At 36.3% G+C, this 18,544-nt stretch overlaps 3 protein-coding genes across 9 annotated transcripts; 1 reads left to right on the forward strand and 2 right to left on the reverse strand.

Annotated features, from left to right (window-relative positions):
* On the forward strand, positions 1,514–5,300 carry LOC109712043 (probable DNA-directed RNA polymerase I subunit RPA43). 6 transcript variants are annotated; one of them, XR_002216756.1, is made up of 9 exons: positions 1,514–1,666; positions 2,041–2,156; positions 2,314–2,465; positions 2,762–2,871; positions 3,435–3,520; positions 3,993–4,106; positions 4,378–4,524; positions 4,612–4,668; positions 4,742–5,300. XR_002216756.1 is itself a non-coding variant. In XM_020235466.1 (9 exons), the coding sequence occupies exons 3-8, from the start codon at positions 2,047–2,049 to the stop codon at positions 4,478–4,480; spliced, it is 675 nt and encodes a 224-aa protein (XP_020091055.1). In that variant the 5' UTR covers positions 1,514–1,666; positions 1,808–1,950; positions 2,041–2,046; the 3' UTR covers positions 4,481–4,524; positions 4,612–5,300. The 6 variants fall into 6 exon arrangements, 4 of the variants coding, with proteins under 4 accessions (XP_020091055.1, XP_020091053.1, XP_020091054.1 ...); XR_002216757.1 differs by having other exon boundaries at positions 4,774–5,300; XM_020235466.1 differs by adding an exon at positions 1,808–1,950 and having other exon boundaries at positions 4,612–5,300.
* LOC109711715 lies at positions 6,007–8,536 on the reverse strand. 2 transcript variants are annotated; one of them, XM_020234896.1, is made up of 3 exons: positions 8,386–8,536; positions 6,607–7,305; positions 6,007–6,271 (listed from the first exon to the last, which is right to left on the reverse strand). In XM_020234896.1, the coding sequence occupies exon 2, from the start codon at positions 7,279–7,281 to the stop codon at positions 6,616–6,618; it is 666 nt and encodes a 221-aa protein (XP_020090485.1). In that variant the 5' UTR covers positions 7,282–7,305; positions 8,386–8,536; the 3' UTR covers positions 6,007–6,271; positions 6,607–6,615. The 2 variants fall into 2 exon arrangements, with proteins under 2 accessions (XP_020090485.1, XP_020090484.1); XM_020234895.1 differs by having other exon boundaries at positions 6,007–6,274.
* LOC109711714 (pre-mRNA-splicing factor SYF1-like) lies at positions 12,839–17,464 on the reverse strand. The gene is made up of 6 exons (XM_020234894.1): positions 16,356–17,464; positions 15,934–16,259; positions 15,099–15,283; positions 14,833–15,003; positions 14,152–14,349; positions 12,839–13,372 (listed from the first exon to the last, which is right to left on the reverse strand). The coding sequence occupies exons 1-6, from the start codon at positions 17,444–17,446 to the stop codon at positions 13,088–13,090; spliced, it is 2,256 nt and encodes a 751-aa protein (XP_020090483.1). The 5' UTR covers positions 17,447–17,464; the 3' UTR covers positions 12,839–13,087.

Below are 18,544 nucleotides of genomic sequence, written 5' to 3' on the forward strand. Positions count from 1 at the left end.
ACAAAAAGTGGGTATTTCGGGGATAGGTATAAATTGAGGTATAAGCGGGGATTGGATCAATTTTGCGTTTGGATAAAAATTTGATTATTCCTGAAAATAAGAAAAATAGCATTTGGTTAAGTAAGATGGAATAAGAAAGATAGTAAGTTTTTATAAATAAAAAATAATAATATTACTCTCTTATCATATTTGAATTTGAATTTTAAATTTTTAAATTTAAAATTTTAACTTTAAAATTTCAAAATTTGAAATTTAAAATCTCTAAATTTTAAATTCAAAATTTTAAATTTTAAATTTCAAACTTTAAATTTAAGATCAAATTTAAATTTAAAAAATATAAAATATCATATTTTAAATTTCAAAAATTTAAAATATTAAAATTAAAATTTAAATAATTTATAATTTATAATTTAAAATTATAAACTTTAATTTTGAAATTATAAATTATAAATTTTAAATTTTAATTTTTAAATTTTTAAAATAAGAATAGGCGTGGGAACAAATTATAAATTATAAATTATAAATTTTAAAAATTTAAATTTTTAATTTTTAAAATTTTAAAATAAGAATAGGGGTGGGAATAATTAATAAAAATAATTTATTATAATAAATTTATAAATTTTTTAAAATTCTACTTAAACTTAAATTTAGTAAAAAAATTATTATAATATTTAAATATAATTTATTATAATATTTAAATATAAATAATATGTATTAATATAGTACGATTAATAATTTTATAATAAAAATAATGTATTATAATATATAAATATTATATTTATATAATTTAGTTTTAATTCAATTTATACTTTTAATTAAGTTTGAAATTAAGTATTGAAATAGTACTATTCCACCGAAATAGTGGAATAACAAATCTCTTGCTATTCCGGAATAACCGAAAATAGCAAGATTTGATCGGAATAATATATTCCGGCCAAATTTCATCATATTTGGCGGAATAGCAGGGATAACTTTCGTTATCCCTGCTTATCCTCCGAACCAAACGGGGCCTAGTGTACTAATTAGTGAAAGATCTTCGTATACACGAGCATGTTATTATTGTCTCACGTTAACCAATGCAGGGTTGGCAGTCCAGCTTATCGTTCACGAGTTAGCTCGTGTCCGACTCAAACCCACTTATATTTAAAATTTAAACAATTAGATAAAAATCTAAAGAATAATATTACATCAACTTCTAACTCTTTTTTTTTTTTTTTTTTTCCTAACCCNCTACAGATGAAGACAAGATGTGAAGGATTACATTTAATATTGCATTTTACTCTTGCATTATGCTGAAAGACTATTTTTAATATTGTAGTACTCCTCCATTATATTATGTGTACTGAAGTTGTATTAGAACTTTCTACTATCAATTTATTAATGTTATAATTAACATAAATTTTGTCTTACTATTAGTTTATTTAAACTATTTACCGCAATATACCTATAAACACCGCAGCGAAGCGCGGGTCTACACTAGTTATTATTATTATACACACAAAGCCGCCTCTCTCTCTCTCTCTCTCTCTCTCTCTCTCTCTCTACGCCCGAAGACCCCCCGGCAGCCGGCAGCGCTTTTCCGTCTTCACCGTTCGCGCACTCCCGGCAGCGCATTCTTTGCCGTTCGCATATCTCGATGGAACTCCGGCAGCGGCGCTTTCAGCAGGTTCGTTCTTCGTCTTCCATGATCTTCAATTCTTCATCTTTTCTTCTTCTCTTTTTCTTATGTTTTTTTTTTTTTGAGCAGAATGTAAGGGATTTTCTTTCTTGATCTTCTAATTAGAGTTTGATGTGATTTTTCCTACAGAATTAATTTAGGTAGATCGTATACCGGTCAACTTCCTCCCCGTCGAGCAAAATATTTTTCTGAGTAAGGTAGCAATAATCGAGCCAACGGGCCGAAAACGAGCTAGCTCGAGTAAATTGCGAGCCGATCTCGAGCTCGCTCTGGCTCGTTGACAGCCCTAATGTTACCAATGTTTATGAATTCTTACTTAATCACCGGAATTAATTGCAACATGTCGCATTTGATCTACTCAGAAATACATGGAAGGGTTAACGACGGCGGAGGCCGATCTAACAGTGTACGTGCACCCGTCAAAGTCGAACAAGATTGCCGAGGCCGTTCGTAAACAGCTCAGCTCTCTCCTCTTCACGTTAGTCCCCGCATTCCCCTTAGAACTCTTTACATGATTGATTGTTTAAACTGTTCGTCCTAGACCATGTTAATAGTGTAAGCTAGAATAATTTGGATTAAATGAGGTAAAAACTTTATATCCTCTTTATCTATTGATATTTAATGTTCTCTTATAGCTACGATGAACTCTTCGATGGCGTACTACTAGCTCATAAGATAAGTTTCCGAAGTAAGCATGCAAAGATCCTGCCGGGTTTAATCCCCTACTTCGGAGTGAGAGTGCGAGCGAAACTGCTAATCTTTTCTCCAAAACCAAACATGCTTTTAGGTGAGTCTTCTTCGGTGGTCGTTCATTATGTCGCTCTCAAGCTAGTCAATATGATTTCCTATTAAAACTTGAACTAGCATTATAGAGATTTTCGGATAATTGGATATTCACTTTGTGACAAGTAAGCAAAAAAAAAAGAAAAAAAGAAGAAGCTCTTTCTATATAATATTGTCATAGCTTCTTAATAAGTTATATGTACCAAGAGATTTAATTTGGATTGCTATATTGAGTTACTATAAAAATTTACTTTCGTTTTATCTAATTTAACCTGCTTAAATGATGCATTACAACTTTAGAAGGAAAGGTCGTCAAGCTGAGCAAGGAATCCATTCATGTCATCGTACTCGGCTTTTCTTCAGCAGCCATTATGTTGGAAGATATTCGAGAAGAGTTCAAGTACAAAATCGTAAGATTTATAAATTTCTTTATAAATACATGCTAGCATAGGCTGTGTTCTATTTCAATGTGAATTATTTTTTGTGGTTTCCAGCTCTGTAACAGTTTTTAATATTGACTCTTTCTTAGTTTCTAGTACCTCTATATGTTTCTCTGTCCTGTAAGAAATTTTGAGGAGCTTTTTGTTAACTATCAAAATGGAAATTTCTGTAAGTTACGTCTTTAGGCCTTATGCTGCATCACTTTGGATTCTAGTTTTCGTGTTTTGAGTTCTATAACAAATTTTTCGGATATGATTTCCTTTAACTCGCAAAATGTTAAGAAATATCTAGTTCTTTTATTTATGGAATATGGCTTAGCATGCTGCCTCTGCGCCCCCAACTTCATTACCTGTACTTATGACACATACTTGGGCTAGGCTTAGGTTATGTAATTGCATGTTTCTGTTTCTCGGAATTTTTGTGGATGTGTAACCGTGAATATGTTTCTTCCAAAGGTAAAAATGGAAGTGGTGCAAAATACACTAATTCAATTTACTTTCCTTTTTTTCTTTTCACGCAATTTTGGATACAGAAACATGGTGCTGAATGTTTTGCGAGTTCATCTCACAAACGCCACCGGATCAAAGTCGGAAGCATGATACGGTTCGCAGTCAAAAGGTAGCTTCAAAAGTTCTTGTTCTATGCAACTTTTTATTCGTGCTGTACTTCCATATAAGCAGGAAACTCGGAAGTGTGTTAGTCTTCAACTTGAGGTTTCCAGAGTACCTTGTTATGAAGTTGAGAAATATTCGCAAGTTCATCAGTGCAAAACTAACTTTTGTGTATAATGTGTTCTTGAATATAGGGTCATGGATACTTAAATATAAAGGGGCACTTGCATTTTGAAAAGTCAAACTACCTCATCTATCATCGATTGTTCATTTTGGAAAGCCTTTTGTTTCACCTTGGTTCTTTTATTTCCTCAGATTCTCATGCAGGGATTCATTAAGTATTGTTCACATCATTTTAGATCATTTGATATTCCGTCCTCCCACCATTATGTACACATATATATGTGGCATTTGATGTAACGGCTATGGTAAGAAATCCTGTTTAATTTTTCTTATATTTGTGTGATGTTGCTATGTAGTGTGGATGAAGAAATTGTCCATATTTCCGGATCTTTGATTCCGCCTCAAACTGGATGCATTCGTTGGTTATCAAACCATAAACATAGTGCAGATGCTGTATCACAAACCAACAGGTTCATCTCTAACTCTGTTTTTTGGCAATCTCTTTAACTGACATTCAGACTTTTATTTTGATAAGAGTTGTACAAACCTTTATACACCTGGTTGGCCTAGCTAAATTTATGTAGACCCATGCTATGTTCAGGAACTTTTTAATGTTTCCTACTCGAACAAAATTTCCGATAAGTTGACCAATGCTGAAACAATTTTTTGGGTGAAACAAATTTTGGGAATGCTACTGTTTTACTCAGCTCTCATATTAAAAAGTAATTTGATGCTTGACAGAAGTCTTAAGAGATATAGAGACCGAGACTCCGAGATGCTTGATAACGGTGATCGGTCGCAGAATTTCAGTCGATCACTCAAGTTGAGAAAGGGAACCGAGTGACTAGAGTTCGAACAATTTTTGTTTTTCTACGAGCAGTTTAAATGGTAATTCTCTATCTGAAATTTCTGTTTATTGAGATGGATAGTGGCTTCCTTTACCATGATGAGAATCTGACCATTATTTGTTTCCAGATACCGTTATGTTCAGTAGTGCAGACAGCTTCAATGAGTTCTTTTTTCCCTGTGAAGGTAATAAGATGTCCTGTTTTGGCATAGGATTAACTTATGCACATTTTTCCGTCTATCGTGCTTATTCTGGCAGATCCAATTGTGTAATTTGTGTGGAACCTCAAGGAAGAGAGTAATGGGGAGATATGATGCTGCTGAAAATGGGGCGAACACTTCGCAAGGGTAGTAGAGCTGTGTTGGTTATTCCCTTAACAATGCGGCTGTAAACCTATGAAATTTTACACGATCATGAGAGGTTTGCTATGTGTTAAAGCCAGAATCTTTTAGTCTCATCTGTATTGCTTGTTTCGCCATCATCTCTAGTAGGCTGATTGTTAAGTTAGGAAACATCAATACATACTTCTTCTGAGACGGAGAAAGAATATGAAGACATGAAGTTTACGCCGTTGCGTACTGCGAGATTAATTTTTCTCATTTTTTGGGCTGAGGGTACATCTGATTCAATGTTGGAAGTACCAAGGAAGCATATTTTGTTTCGAAATTTGTTTCCGGCAATTCCTGCTATTGGGACCTTGTAAACTGTGTGATGGATATTTTCGTATGCAACGTCTGAGTTTCTGCGACAATGTCGGCTGATATCTATTTTGTTTGTGAACTGTTGATGATGAATTGATTTGTGTGTAGCTCCTCCACATAACCTTCTTAAATGCCATTACAACTTCAGGTGAAGCTTTGATTGTATTCAGCGGGCTATTTCTTGTATCCTGCGGAATAGCTTGTAGCTTTTGCTGCTTCTCTATGGGAATGGCTACCCTAGAAGTGGTTGTAGCCAAGAATTGGATTGAAATAAGTTGAGAGAAATGGATGAGGTGTTAGATTGTATGAAACAATTATTATTCTCCAAATGCTTAGCTAGAGTTGGAAGTATTGTGCATTCCGAGTTGGAAGTATTATCTCTGAGTTTGAAGTATTTTGGTAGGTTCAAATTATGGACTTTAAGTTAAATAAAAATAATAATAATAATGCTAGGAGAAAATTAATAGCACGACAAGATTAGACACCTAGGTCATTTTTTAAGAGGTCATTTATTTTAAAATTATTTTAATTTTAACATCTTAATTTTTTTAATCTGTTAAATTTAGTCAGAATTTAAAATATTATATTTAGATTAAAATGTTTAGCCTGCATTCCTACTCACTTCAAGGAGAGAGGCCCAGTTCCGAAAGAAAAGAACTCAACGCTCAAAAGCTTTTATTTATACATACTTTTTAAATTTTTAAACATTTCTATTTTTCTTTTTAATTCATCTAATATTAATCGTACAAAATATACACAGTTATTTATTATTTAAAACTTTTTAGATAAATATTTTGGAATAATGTCAATTACATTCATACAGAAAAAAAGAAGTGAGCATTGCAGAAACTCATAAATTGGATCCGCCAATCAGAGAAGCATGAAACAGGCCATACTAGTCATAGTTCAATTCTTTATGGTAAGCATTGCAGAAACACGTAAAAATCGAAAAACAAGCAAACAAAAGATTAGAACAAAATGGCAGCGAAACAATCCCGACAGAAGGGATGACGACTTCGGCGCGTCATCGTCTCTTCTTGCTTGTCCAGCTTCGCTTCGAACAGAAGGACGCGCTCGTAGGCAGAGTCTACTGCAAATTGCAGAAGGAGCTGTTATTGAGCTTCAAATCATAATAAGAGTGCCTAGATAGGTTAGATGAGGAAGGGAACACACAATAAAGCAAAAGGAGAGTTTGCGAGCCTTGTTACAGGCTTCTCCTGCTGTTGTTATTCGGTAAAAAATTCTAATTGAGCGAAAAGAAGAGTTAATAATTATAAGATAGAAGAAATTCAAGCATTCTAACCTTCCATGACCACTACAAAATCACCAGAAATTAGTCCTCACCCCTTTCTACGAACATAGCTAAGCTAGCAACAAGAAGTTTTAAAGAAAACTTATGGATAAAAAGAGAGACAAAGAAACCTGCGACGATCAAGGTAGGTCTTTGGTGATATCATGGTAACACGTGGGACAAGTTGTAGACCTCCTTAACCATCTTAAAATGCAGGAATGGTGAAAGGCATGGGAGCATCGGAGCTCCAGAAAATCCACCTCTTCGTCGAACTTGTGCAAGCAAATCGGGCACGACTCGCCGCTCAATCGTTTCGGTACAGCAGCCGCTCTCAGCAGCAGCTGAACCCGAGCCACCTTGTCGTCATGAATCATTCTGTTGTAGAGAGTAATACGCGCGCTGAATCTCACAACCACGGGATCCTTGTAGGCCTTCTTTGCCTCCGCTGCTGCGCGGACCGACGATCCGATTTCTCGTGATAGACCGTCGAACATATGAGGCGAACTAGAAAAACCATCGACCTCCCTGAGGATGTCAAGACAAGCGCGTTTGGCAGCCTCCTCGGAGGCAAATTCAGTGACATCTTTATGGTAACACGCTTGCTTAAATATCTCTGGCGGGTCCACGCGATCAAAAACTGATGTCTCCATTTGTCGTGTTATATACTGAACCTGCTTCATGAATGTCAGGTTGATGACGATGCTGTCGCAGCTAGCCATCTCATACTTCACTATCGGATCCGACATTGTAAGACATGGGCATTCATAGTGATAGTAGGGAAGCGATCCGTCGGCGGCAGCGTCCATCTATTATTATAAATTATGGAAACACTACAAAAAAAAAAAAAAAAGAAGTAACATATAAGGACGCTCTTTTTAAATGTTTAATGATGCTTAAAAGTATCATACTATAGTTTGGCATTATATTTGAAAGCGTCGGTTAAAGCATTTACAAATGAAAAGTGGCCATGTATATACCGACGCATATAACAAGCATCGGTAAAATATATTCTGACTTTTTAAAGTGTCCGGATTTGTCAGAATTTTTTGAAATTCTGATGCTTTAAAGCGTCAAAAAATTAAAAATAATAGTAGACTTTATGAATTTAATAAATTGATTTGATATGAAAAGTTTTGATGCTATCATAGTTAGTTAATTCGGATTCGGCAAAAATTCGGTACGGGTATAATTCGGATAGAATTCGTCTATTAATTTTTAAATTCGTTGAAAAATACGGTTAAAAAACGGATTCGCCAATTATTCGGATACGTGATTTATACGGATATTATACGTTCACTAATTAAAAATTCGGGATCAAAAATTCGGCTATTAAATTAAATTTTTTTTTTTCTCAAGTTTTATGCAATTAGTATAAATACTCATAATTCTTAAGAATATAAGAATAAAGAGCTACAAAATTAAGTTAATTAAGTAAAAAATTAGCAAACTGTATTATGTTCCAAAATAAATATATAATTAAGCAAATAGCAAACTCAAATCTGTATCTCCATATTGCTATTTCTCCAAATTTATCGGAAATTCCCAGTATTGCCAATTAACACCCATGTACCTTTGTTAAGTTTGCTAGATCTCCCTTGGTTTTTAATCAATGCATATGCTTGTGACTTTCAAACCTGCTGAGCATATCAAACCTTTTGAGGACTTAATTCTTAAAACCTTATTTGCTGATTATTCTTGTATGCTGGGCATATTCATGTATACTGTAGAGATTAAAGATAAAAAGGAAGTAATGAATCTTAACAAATGCATGTTTACAATGATGCTACATGTTGTAGTCATGGTCTTGTTACTGATCAAAACCATACAGTTAGTAATTAAGAGAAGATGAAATAAAGGAAAGAAAGAGAGAGAGAAACTAAAGCATAAAAATTCTTGTAAAGAACAACAACCCGATTACTGATCCATCGTTTGGAGAGCGGAAGCGGAAGCGGAAGCGGAAGAGGACGAGGCGACGAGGAGGGTTCTGATTTCTGAAGAATGAAGAACCCGATCTTCGATGTGGCCACTCGGAGGGAAGAGGAGGAAGGGAAGGGAAGAGGGGTGAAGGGTTAGGGCAAAACCCTTTTTCGGCTCTTCTTCTTTTTTTTTTTCTTTTTTTTTTTCTGTTTTGGGCCACCCATGAGGCCCGCGACCCGTCCGCGAGCCCGCTACCTGCAAGCCCACAGGGCCGATTTTTTCGAGCGAATAATTCGCGAATCGCGAATTATTCGCGAACAAGTACTTTTGACGAAAAAAACGCGATTTTTTTTGAATTTTTGGGAATAATATGTATACGGCTGTTAAATTCGTTTTTTCGAAAATTCGCGAATAATTCGCGAATTAACTAACTATGGATGCTATTAGCCATACCAGGGGAAGTGATGAACCCTTCTAAATAATATGGAGAAAAATTAGAGCGATAGTGTTAGTTATAGTTTCAGTAATGTTGATTGTTTATTTGGTATCAGGAATATTTGGAGTTTGATAACACGTTTTTTAGTTAGGGATAGTAATGGTGACAGTTATTTCGTATATTTTGATATTGAAAATCATAATAGATGGTTCATATATATAACGACTCTTTGAAGCATTGGTATTTGTAATATTAAAATAGATGGTTCGCATAACAACGTTTTAAAGTGTCGTCGGGGGTATTTGTTATATTATAAGATTGTTGGGGCACACTTTCCCAAGCGCCGTCTATAAAGCGTTCTTATATTGAAATTTTTCTTGTCGCGAGCGAACAAACAGAGTTGCAGACGCGAATAGTTAGCAAAGAAAAACCGAACCGACAATTAGGTTTACAGTAAAAATTTAAGTTACGTGAATTAGAGGACAACAATTGGTGCCCCACCTTCTAAATCCATTGCAGAATACAATTATAAAAATAAAATTAACAAAATATACATAATCTTAACCCTAAAAAATAGAGCACGACAGTAATGATTGCTCGGAAAGATGCAAGGAGACAGTGTGCGGTAGAAGAGGGGAGAATCAGAGAAGACAAGTTTGCTTACACGGAACGAGGCTGGCAGCAGCACCCGAATCTGGTTGGAGGCCGCGGGAGTGCAGAGCGAGCAGGAAGGGCGACGGCAGACGGCGAATTTCCTACTTATTTACCCTGCCCGACCCTAGTAATAAGTGCAGAATTGACGGCTGGGGTTGCGATTTATACTGCGTGGGGGGATGTCAAATCCGAATCCGAACGTACTGGATTTATTTTACCTTATGAATGACAATGATTTCTAATATGAATACTAAAAATAAAAATTTAATGTATATAAATTTTGCCTGTATCTGTACCAAACCATAATCCAATTTTATTTTAATTTTTAATATAAGAGCAATGTTCCTATGCACCAAAAAAAATTTCGGCCCTTAAATTTTTTTAAATGAATGATGGAGATGTCTTTTAGTTAAGAGGATGACTGATTTTTATTGCTATAGGTACCAGTCACCTTCCTACCAAAGATAAATTATTTCCTTATATATAAAATTAGCATGAAGAACTTTTTTGTAAATTTTTATTTTTATTTCCATAATGCCCATCTATTAATTTGGTATGATCTCCCATTTTATTTTTAGAAACTTTCTACCACAGATATTTTCCTCAAAACTATTTTTTCTTTTTTTTTCTTTGTTGAGAGAGAAATTCATGTCCAATTTACATTTAAAATTTTTAAGTCATAGATCATTTTTTTTTTCCATCTTCCTCTTCCATCTTTTAAATTTCTCATCCACAGCATCTCATCTTCCTCCAAACCACGTCTTTTTCTTTTTGTTGAGAGAGAAATTCATGTCCATTTTTGGTTGAGAGAGAAATTTAATTATAATCAATACTTTTAAAATTTAATATTGTTTTTACTATCTTATGAACAATTTAAAATTAATTTTAAAAATAGAAGCCTTTAATTTAAATAAATAATAAAAATTATGTTTATAAATACAACATAATTTACAATTTAAATAAGTTAATATATTTGAAATTTTGTGTCGTTTTAATATCAAATTAGTTGAAATATGCTATTCATTTAAACATAAATTTTTTCGTTCAATAAATTAAAATTAAAATTAAAATTGAATTTAATGTACATAATTATAAAGTTTAAATAACGATTTATTACTTATCAAATTAGCAGTTTCTAATTTGGTAAGTAACAAAATTAAATAAGTAAACAAATATTCGTGTAGGGTTAATCAAATTTTAAATAATTTTCTCAATAAAGTTCAAAAGATGTAATAAAAAGACATAATAAATAGTTAGAATATTTTGTTGCTAAAGAAAATAAATATTTCAAGCTATTATTTGTCGGCCCAGAAGAATTTTTTGACCGGCACATATCGGCACAAATCGGCATACTCCATGTCGTACCGTGGCTGACAAGTTTCCGGCACGACCCTATGCCACGGCACTTAAATCCTTGGTTACAAATGATATCGGAATGTCTCGAATTGCAGTTGTAACGCCCGAATAACCCCACATCGGATGGAGGAGTTGTAATTGGAGATATAAGTGGCCTTAAGGATGAGTTTAAGCCTATCGTCAAAATAGTTAAACTAACAACCCTATTTGTGGCTTTTGAGCAGGCAAAGCTTCAAGAGCAGACAATTGGGGCCATTACGAACACACCTATAGCAACAATTACCAGTAGAACTACTCCGGCCTTGAATCCTCTAACAAGTCTGGAAACGGCAGAGGCATTACTGTATGTCGTAAATACTAGCCAACTATTACAAAAGCACGTGCTGATAGGAATGGCACAGCCATCACACTAAGGACTCAACTATGGCGCTCACGGGACACAACTCAACCTACCTGGATATTAGGTTTATTGTTGGGCCTCTTGTCGTTAGGTCTCTTGTAGACCGCAGCTTCACTCAACTTATTAGTCTCCTGTGTCTATTATCACAGGGCAGGAAGATGGACCTATTTAGTCCAATAATACATAGCCAACAATTACTACCTCAACCAATGTTCCAAAAAACTCTTATACTAGAGCAGAGCAAAAGAGAGTACAGGGATTGTGTTACAGATGTGTGCTGATGAGTAACTCCTGGACACCAACACAACAGTAAATCCTTGAACAGCCTAGAAGCCATGGAAGAAGTGGAAGAGATTAGCAGAGAAGAAGGAGAACAGAAGGGTTAGAAGATACTATTACATCCTATCAGCAAAACATTAGGACAAAGTTTTGGATGAATAGGATACTTTGAAGGAGTTAACAACCGGCAATACGCATGTAATGAAATGCGTATGTCAGGATGCTCAGAAATATACTCACAATAATTCAGGCTATACGTTATGCTCAACGTAATACCTCGTCACCTCCGGTGCCACCAACACTAACTGCATGATCCAGATAAACAAATCAGCTGATTTTACATCAATACCTCACACAATACCTTCGATATCATCTCCAAATCCGTATTTTTCACTTCCATACGCCAAGCATACTACTCCAGAATAGCTTGTCACAACATACAGGGAGACCCACCCACTTGCGAATAATGCCGCATTTCTAATTGAGGCCATTTGTATGGTCCGTTGGAATTCTCTACAATCAGGGTCTAGAGAATTTGCTCCCTAAAAAGTAGCTTTTTCAATTTTTGGGCATTTTTTTTTTATCTAAAGAGTAAAAACTGTAGAAAAGAAGACCGTCCATGGTTAATTTTTTTTTTTATTTTTTTCTGGTTGGGGAAGGGGGACAGTATTTCATGCTTCTCTAAATAACCAGACGCATGCTTTGATGTGTTTCGGGGTAGAGAATACATTGAAATTGAACGATAAATTAATGGAACAAGCAATTTGGAATAGTGTTTTTAAAAATTAGAGTAGAATATTTTCAGAAGTAAATTGGTGTAGTTGCTTCCATATGGTTTTAGGCAATAAGATATTTAAATGGATGATGATTGGTTACAGTAAATATGATCTAAGAATATTTGAACTTTCTAGATTTCAAATTTCTTATTTTTTTTGACATCATTTACCTATAATTCAAGTGAAAAGATGAATTTAAAACCACTCGATCACCAAGCAAAAGGCATAGTTAAATTGCGATATTTGGTTTTTAACAAGCTTAAATAGCCTAAATCTATATTTAAGAGGGCCGATTGTCGACTCAGATATAGCATCATCGAAACAGCATGGATGTAAACAGCACCATTTACTTCTAAAAGTGTTCAAGCTCTACTCTTATCTTCTCATATCTTGAAAGAAATTTTGATTTTGATACTGAAAACCAGTTTCAAATTTTTACAGCTCAATTTGAGAATTACTGATTGCTCTCTTCCTGCTATGATTTTGTTTACTACTCAGCAATACTGTTCACATTGCAACAGAGGTGTCCAATAATACAAAATCTATTGGACAATCTGTAAAAACATATATACATTGCAAGAGGTCTAATAATACAAAATTGAGAGAAGAATATAAAAACACAAATGCATCTCAGTATGCGATGCACTCTCACTTTTTTTGCCGAAATTATGAATTTATTTTGTACTTACATTAAGGATCTTATGACAACTAAATGAAGTTGTAAAATCTGCTGTAAATTTGAGATCCGGCCCAGCCGAATGTGGCCTGCTAATAACAAATCTGTATCTATTGCTCTACTGCAGTCTTTGCCTTTTGATTCTCTCGAAGGTCTGAGCAGGAAGCGAGACGGTGCGTTTAATACGAAGCATCTCCCTAAAGGTATCGTCGTTACCGTGCATAATCTCAAATTCGCTCCACATTTTCCAGAAGTTGGAATCGGATTGCAGATCTGCATATTCTGATGTGTACGTGTATAACCTGCGAGCACGAGCGATTTCTCCTAAGCTTGCTTCTCTGTCGGCCAGTCTCATGCACAAGCTTTTCAAGTCGCTGTCCGGGAGGCCAGCTTCAATTGCTTGCTGTAAAAGCACCAAGAAATTGCGAATTAGAAATATATTCTTATTACGTATCGTGAACACAAATAAAAAAAATAAAAAAATCAATAAAGGCAAGTAACAAGCTTCCATTTCAAAAGCAAGGTGGAGGTCGATTTAATCAATTTCTCCAATTATTGTCACTGTCCTGATGTTTCAACAAATGATGGCTTATGGCGAATATAAGATATCCACTCACCCCAAATCATTGACATCGGTTAAGGCACATAAGCGACGTGAATAGAATAAATAAACACGATGAATTCGTGAATTTACAACTGAAGTGGTAATTTAACATGAAAGAAAGGTCATATGATAAAGATGGTCACATAGTTTGCATAGATGGATGGCAATATGTAACTATCAAGAAGAACAAAAATATGCAGGAAGATATAGAAAAGATCAAGGCATAAATCTTTTGATGACTAAATTGAGAATTTTGTTAAATCGAACACTCATTAGGTATTAACCAATAATTATTTTAGTTTTTCACATCGAACCAAAAAAGTTTTAGCTTCAATTGCTGAAAGGTTATCAAACCTACTAACTTCGATGGAATCTCTTATGAATTCAGCTTGCAAACTCATGGTAGTATTCATACTACATGTAACATGAAAAATTTTGCTAGAAAATTTCAGTTAGAGAAAAGGGGTTGTCACATCTATCTTTCAATACTAAGATAATCAAGTGACCTACAAAGAACTGCGATAGGTAGGAAAGACTTATAATCGAAAAAAAGGGTGGGAAAGGGGAAGAATGCTAACCTCGTATATCTTTCGAACTTCTTTGAAGCCAAGAGATTCAGCCCGATTAATATAGCTTTCATATATGCTCGATTTTTCGCAATCAGGAACAGCCTTCACGGCGCGTTCATAAACATGCAAGGCACGCCTTAGGAGGCCGTAATCCTCCTCCATCTTCGCATACTGCAAGTAAAGTGGCTTGACTTCTTGTGAAGGTGTCTGATGAAAAGTAGAAGACAAATTACATGTGAGAAGTCGTTAGATCATGACAAACAACAGAATAACGATTACAACAGATGCATTAACGTGCAAAAAAAAAAAAGAAAAAAAAAGAAAAAAGAAAAACAACATGCACCTAGCACAAAGATGAGCAAAGCTGACATACTTAACTATAGAGCAGTTACTGTAAAAGAAAAACACATACACAGAAAAAAAAATAAAAATTGAGGAAGTAATTTCAAATATTCTAGATCTTAATCATGATTTCAAATACTATCCATTAAAAAAGCAAAAAACTCAACTAGTTTCCTGTTTTCCATGAGACTATTTTTGATCTTGATCCAGATTTCAAATCTTCAATAGAAAAAACTCCACTAATTCCTGTCCCAAATACATATCCAATTGCATGCTAAAGGAGAGTGCGATCAAACCATTGAATAGATACACATATGAGAAAACAACCATTCAATGCAAAATTCTTACCTGCTCAATCGCGCATTCAAATAAATCTCGAGCCCGATCTAACTTAGTGTTTCCATATCTTTTGACAAACTTTGTAAGGTACATGGCCCAGATTTCTCTAACATGCGGGTACTTGAATAATTTCACCCCTCTTTCATAGATCTTAAATGCATCTTCAAAATATTTGTGCTCCTGTGAAAAAACCAAAGAAGAAAGGTTAGAAGCATTAGTAAAAGAATTGTCCAGAGCATAGAAAATAGCTTGATGGGAGAAATGCAATTATCTACCTCAAGGAAAGATGCATAGTTAAGTATTATTTGTGGAGTGGCAATTTTTAAATCGAGCATTCTGTCATAGACATCACGAGTAGATTCCACCGAACCAAGGCTCTCCTCCAAATCGACGTACGCACTCCATACCCTCAAAGATTTGTGCAACTTCATCTGAACAGGTTCGTTCCCATCAGCAGCAGCTGCAGAAACCATATATATGACCATTAGTAATAGTTAAAAATCACCAATTTCCTCACCCTAACGATAAAAAGTGGCGAAGAAAATGCAGTTCTAATGTAGTCATTATATATGGTTAGAACTTAAGTGTCCATTCATTTAGAAACATCAAAATTCACTCTCACACCCTTGAATGACTCGTAATTATCGGATAAGAATTACCAGCAAAAAGTGTAAAGTACTGTTCCTCAAGCAACGGCATGTAACGAGCCATGCGAGAAAAAAAAAAAATTGTGCTTCCTAGTGTCGCCTAATAAGTTGCGAGCAGCGTAAGGCATATTACAACATGTCAACATTTATCTTCTAGAGCTCTGCTAAATAGGACCACAAGTTATTCACCTGTGGGCTGTTCTGAGACTTGAATTCGCCTGCTCTTTATTTGTAGTTGGTCGCTACATCATTCTGAAACTTGTACTTGGTCACGACTCATTTCCTAACTTTCATCGATTGCTATTAGACGCAAGTATGAAAACACAGATTTTAATCCAGTAGGGAAAAAACAGCTAATCTTTTTGCACAGATCCTACAGTTAATCTTTTTTAACCAGAATTAGGCATGATATGGCATCGCAGGTATTAAACGAAACGGCATTAGAAGGAAATTCTGATTTTACCTCTCTTCTTGACCTCGACAGAGGGCTCTGCAGTGGCTTGCCTCATAAGTTGAAGAGCCTTTTCGAAATTATTGTGCCGTAGTTCCATTTCCGCCCATTCGCACCAAACGGTAGCGAGGTGGTCGACCGACTTGAAGTTCACTTGCGTAGCCCTTTCGAAGACCTCTTCAGCACTGTCGAGAAGATTACGGCTCTCATACATCCGCGCAAAATCGACCCACAGAGTGTAGGGCTTCCCCACCGCCTTCATCGGATCCACGGTCTTCAATGCTTGGACGTACGTCGACACCTGCGTCGAGGGTTCACCATCAAAAAGCTTCGCCCTCCTGCAATTGAAACCTTTGGTTAGATTGTTCCCAATATATAAGAAATCCTCAAGAAAGTGTTGAAGCAACTCTTTTAAAGAAATTTTAAGTTTCAACCTGCGCCACTGTTCCACATTGTGCGGATTTTGCCGCAGCAGCACACAATTGAGCAGCTTCGGCCTCCGATCGAACAGCAGCTCGATCCTCGCTATCAGAAAATCTGTGTCGTCGCCACCTTTTAACCAGAACTCGCCGTCATTTAGGTTGCCGTTGTCCACCTCACCATCAGAGGCATCGAGCTTGGCGGCGAGCAACAGCTGCTCGAACTGCGCATACGCCTCAAAGATGAGGCCGAAATCTCGGGCGGTCGAAACAGCATTGAGGCCGTCCTCGAAGACGTCCCGCGCCTTCGCGAAGAGTCCTCTGCGGGCGTAGTAGTCGGCGAGGGAGGTCCAGAGCAGGCCTTTCTCATCGGGGAATTGGCGGATGCCGTTGCGGATGACGGCTTCGACGTTCAGGCCTGTAGTTGAGATTTCGGCGGCATGGCTGGCGACAATGTCGCAGAGGTCGAGCCAGAGCTGGCGGCGGGTCTTGCCCTTGACGGAGCAGAAGGGCTTGTCGTCGTCGTTGAGGGCGGCGGCGAGGCGAGTTACGGCCTCCTGCCAGCGGGAGGAGCGGAGGAGCAGTTTGATGAAATCCTCGAGGTGGGAGGGGTCGAAGACGAGGTAGCGGCAGTGGACGCGGACGGCGGTCTCGAGGGGGACGCCGGGGAGGGAGACGAGGCGGAGGTAGAGGGGCCAGAGGCGGGCGTGCTGGGAGACGGGGAGGGAGCGGAGGGCGCGGTCGAAGGTGCGGCGCGCGCGGGTGACGCGGCGCTGCGCGGTGAGGGAGGCGAGGTACATTTGCCAGATGCGGGGCATCCGGTGCATCGTGGCGAGGGCGCGCTCGAAGGCGCCGTTGAGCGCGGCGTAGGAGGGGTCGGAGATGGGGAGGGGCCGCGCGGCGTCTAGAAGCTCGGCGAGGTAGCCGCGCCATAATTTGTACGATCCCGGCAGCGCTCTAAGGGCGCGCTCGTAGATTGAGAAGCGCTTCTGGGGCGGGGCGCCGGCGAGGGCGGCGAGGTAGCGCCGCCATGCCTGCAGCTTGAGGGGCTCGCGTAGCACCTCCTCCTCGTAGGGGAAGTCGGACTCGCTCGGATATAACAGCATGATGACCAAGGACGTGAAAGAAAGACAGGTTGGGTTGAAGGCGCAGGGTCTTACCCTATTCTCTTATTTATAGCAATCACATTGCATGTAAACTACTCGTATTGGACTCCGACTACTACTAGTCGGATCCCCTCCGAATGCTATTCGGATTCTTCGCTAATCTAGTAGTACTAGGATACACTTTTCTTTTCTTTTCTTTTTTTTTTTTTCTTTTTTCACATTATATTTCTTTATAATGTAATTCAAATTATTCCAAAATATTTGTCTAAAAAGTTTTAAATAATAAATAACTGTGTATATTTTATACGATTAATATTAGATAAATTAATGGATTAATTTCATAAAGATTCCTACAAACATAATGAATGACAAATATATTCTTACAAAGTTAAACTTTTATATATTTTTTCTACAAAAATTTTAATATTTTCAAATATATCTCTATGATTTGTTACGATTAGAGAACCGTTAAAAAACTATTCATATTTTCAATTTTGCCATCACAAATATGTTCATCCAAAAGTCATAACAGTATGATATAAGAAGAATAAAAATGTTAAAAATTAACTAGTCTTAAGCATTTAACTTATTGTTAACTAAACTATTTTAACAGATTTTAACGGCAGGAATATATTTAAAAATATCAAGATTTTTGTAAGAACAACATATGAAAATTGAACTTTATAGGGGCATATTTGCTATTTACTATGTTTGTAGGGACTTGTATAAAATTAACCCTAAATTGAAAGTAAAATAAAAATGTTTAAAAAATTTAAAAATATACATAAATAAAGACTTTTGGGGATTGAGCATATTTTTTTTTTTAGACTTGGTCTCTCTCCTTGGAATGAGTTGGAATGAAAACTAAAATTTTTAATCTGACTATAGTATTTTAAATTCTGACTAAATTTAAAGAATTAAAAGAAGTAAGCGTGCTAAAACTAAAATAGCCTTAAAATGAAGGACCTCTTAAAAAGTGAAGAGTCACAACCAGGGTAGACTAATCCGGCCGTGCTATTAATTTTCTCTCACTATAATTAATTTTTTTTATTTTAAGTCCACAATTTGAATCTATCAAAATACTTCAAACTCGGACAT

This window comes from Ananas comosus, linkage group 6 (genome assembly GCF_001540865.1).
Source record: "Ananas comosus cultivar F153 linkage group 6, ASM154086v1, whole genome shotgun sequence".
Classification (NCBI taxonomy): Eukaryota; Viridiplantae; Streptophyta; class Magnoliopsida; order Poales; family Bromeliaceae; genus Ananas; species Ananas comosus.

What these genes read in the sequence shown, in the direction of transcription:
- LOC109712043 (XM_020235463.1), top strand. Translation starts at nt 1,637, where the DNA reads ATGGAACTCCGGCAGCGGCGCTTTCAGCAG. An exon ending in CTCAGCTCTCTCCTCTTCAC is followed by an intron (nt 2,157 to 2,313) that starts GTTAGTCCCCGC and finishes GTTCTCTTATAG; the next exon opens with CTACGATGAACTCTTCGATG. An exon ending in AAAACCAAACATGCTTTTAG is followed by an intron (nt 2,466 to 2,761) that starts GTGAGTCTTCTT and finishes TTACAACTTTAG; the next exon opens with AAGGAAAGGTCGTCAAGCTG.
- LOC109711715 (XM_020234896.1), bottom strand. Translation starts at nt 7,281, where the DNA reads ATGGACGCTGCCGCCGACGGATCGCTTCCCTACTATCACTATGAATGC.
- LOC109711714 (XM_020234894.1), bottom strand. Translation starts at nt 17,446, where the DNA reads ATGCTGTTATATCCGAGCGAGTCCGACTTCCCCTACGAGGAGGAGGTG. An exon ending in ACTATGCATCTTTCCTTGAG is followed by an intron (nt 15,004 to 15,098) that starts GTAGATAATTGC and finishes GTTTTTTCACAG; the next exon opens with GAGCACAAATATTTTGAAGA. An exon ending in TTGAATGCGCGATTGAGCAG is followed by an intron (nt 14,350 to 14,832) that starts GTAAGAATTTTG and finishes ACTTTTCATCAG; the next exon opens with ACACCTTCACAAGAAGTCAA.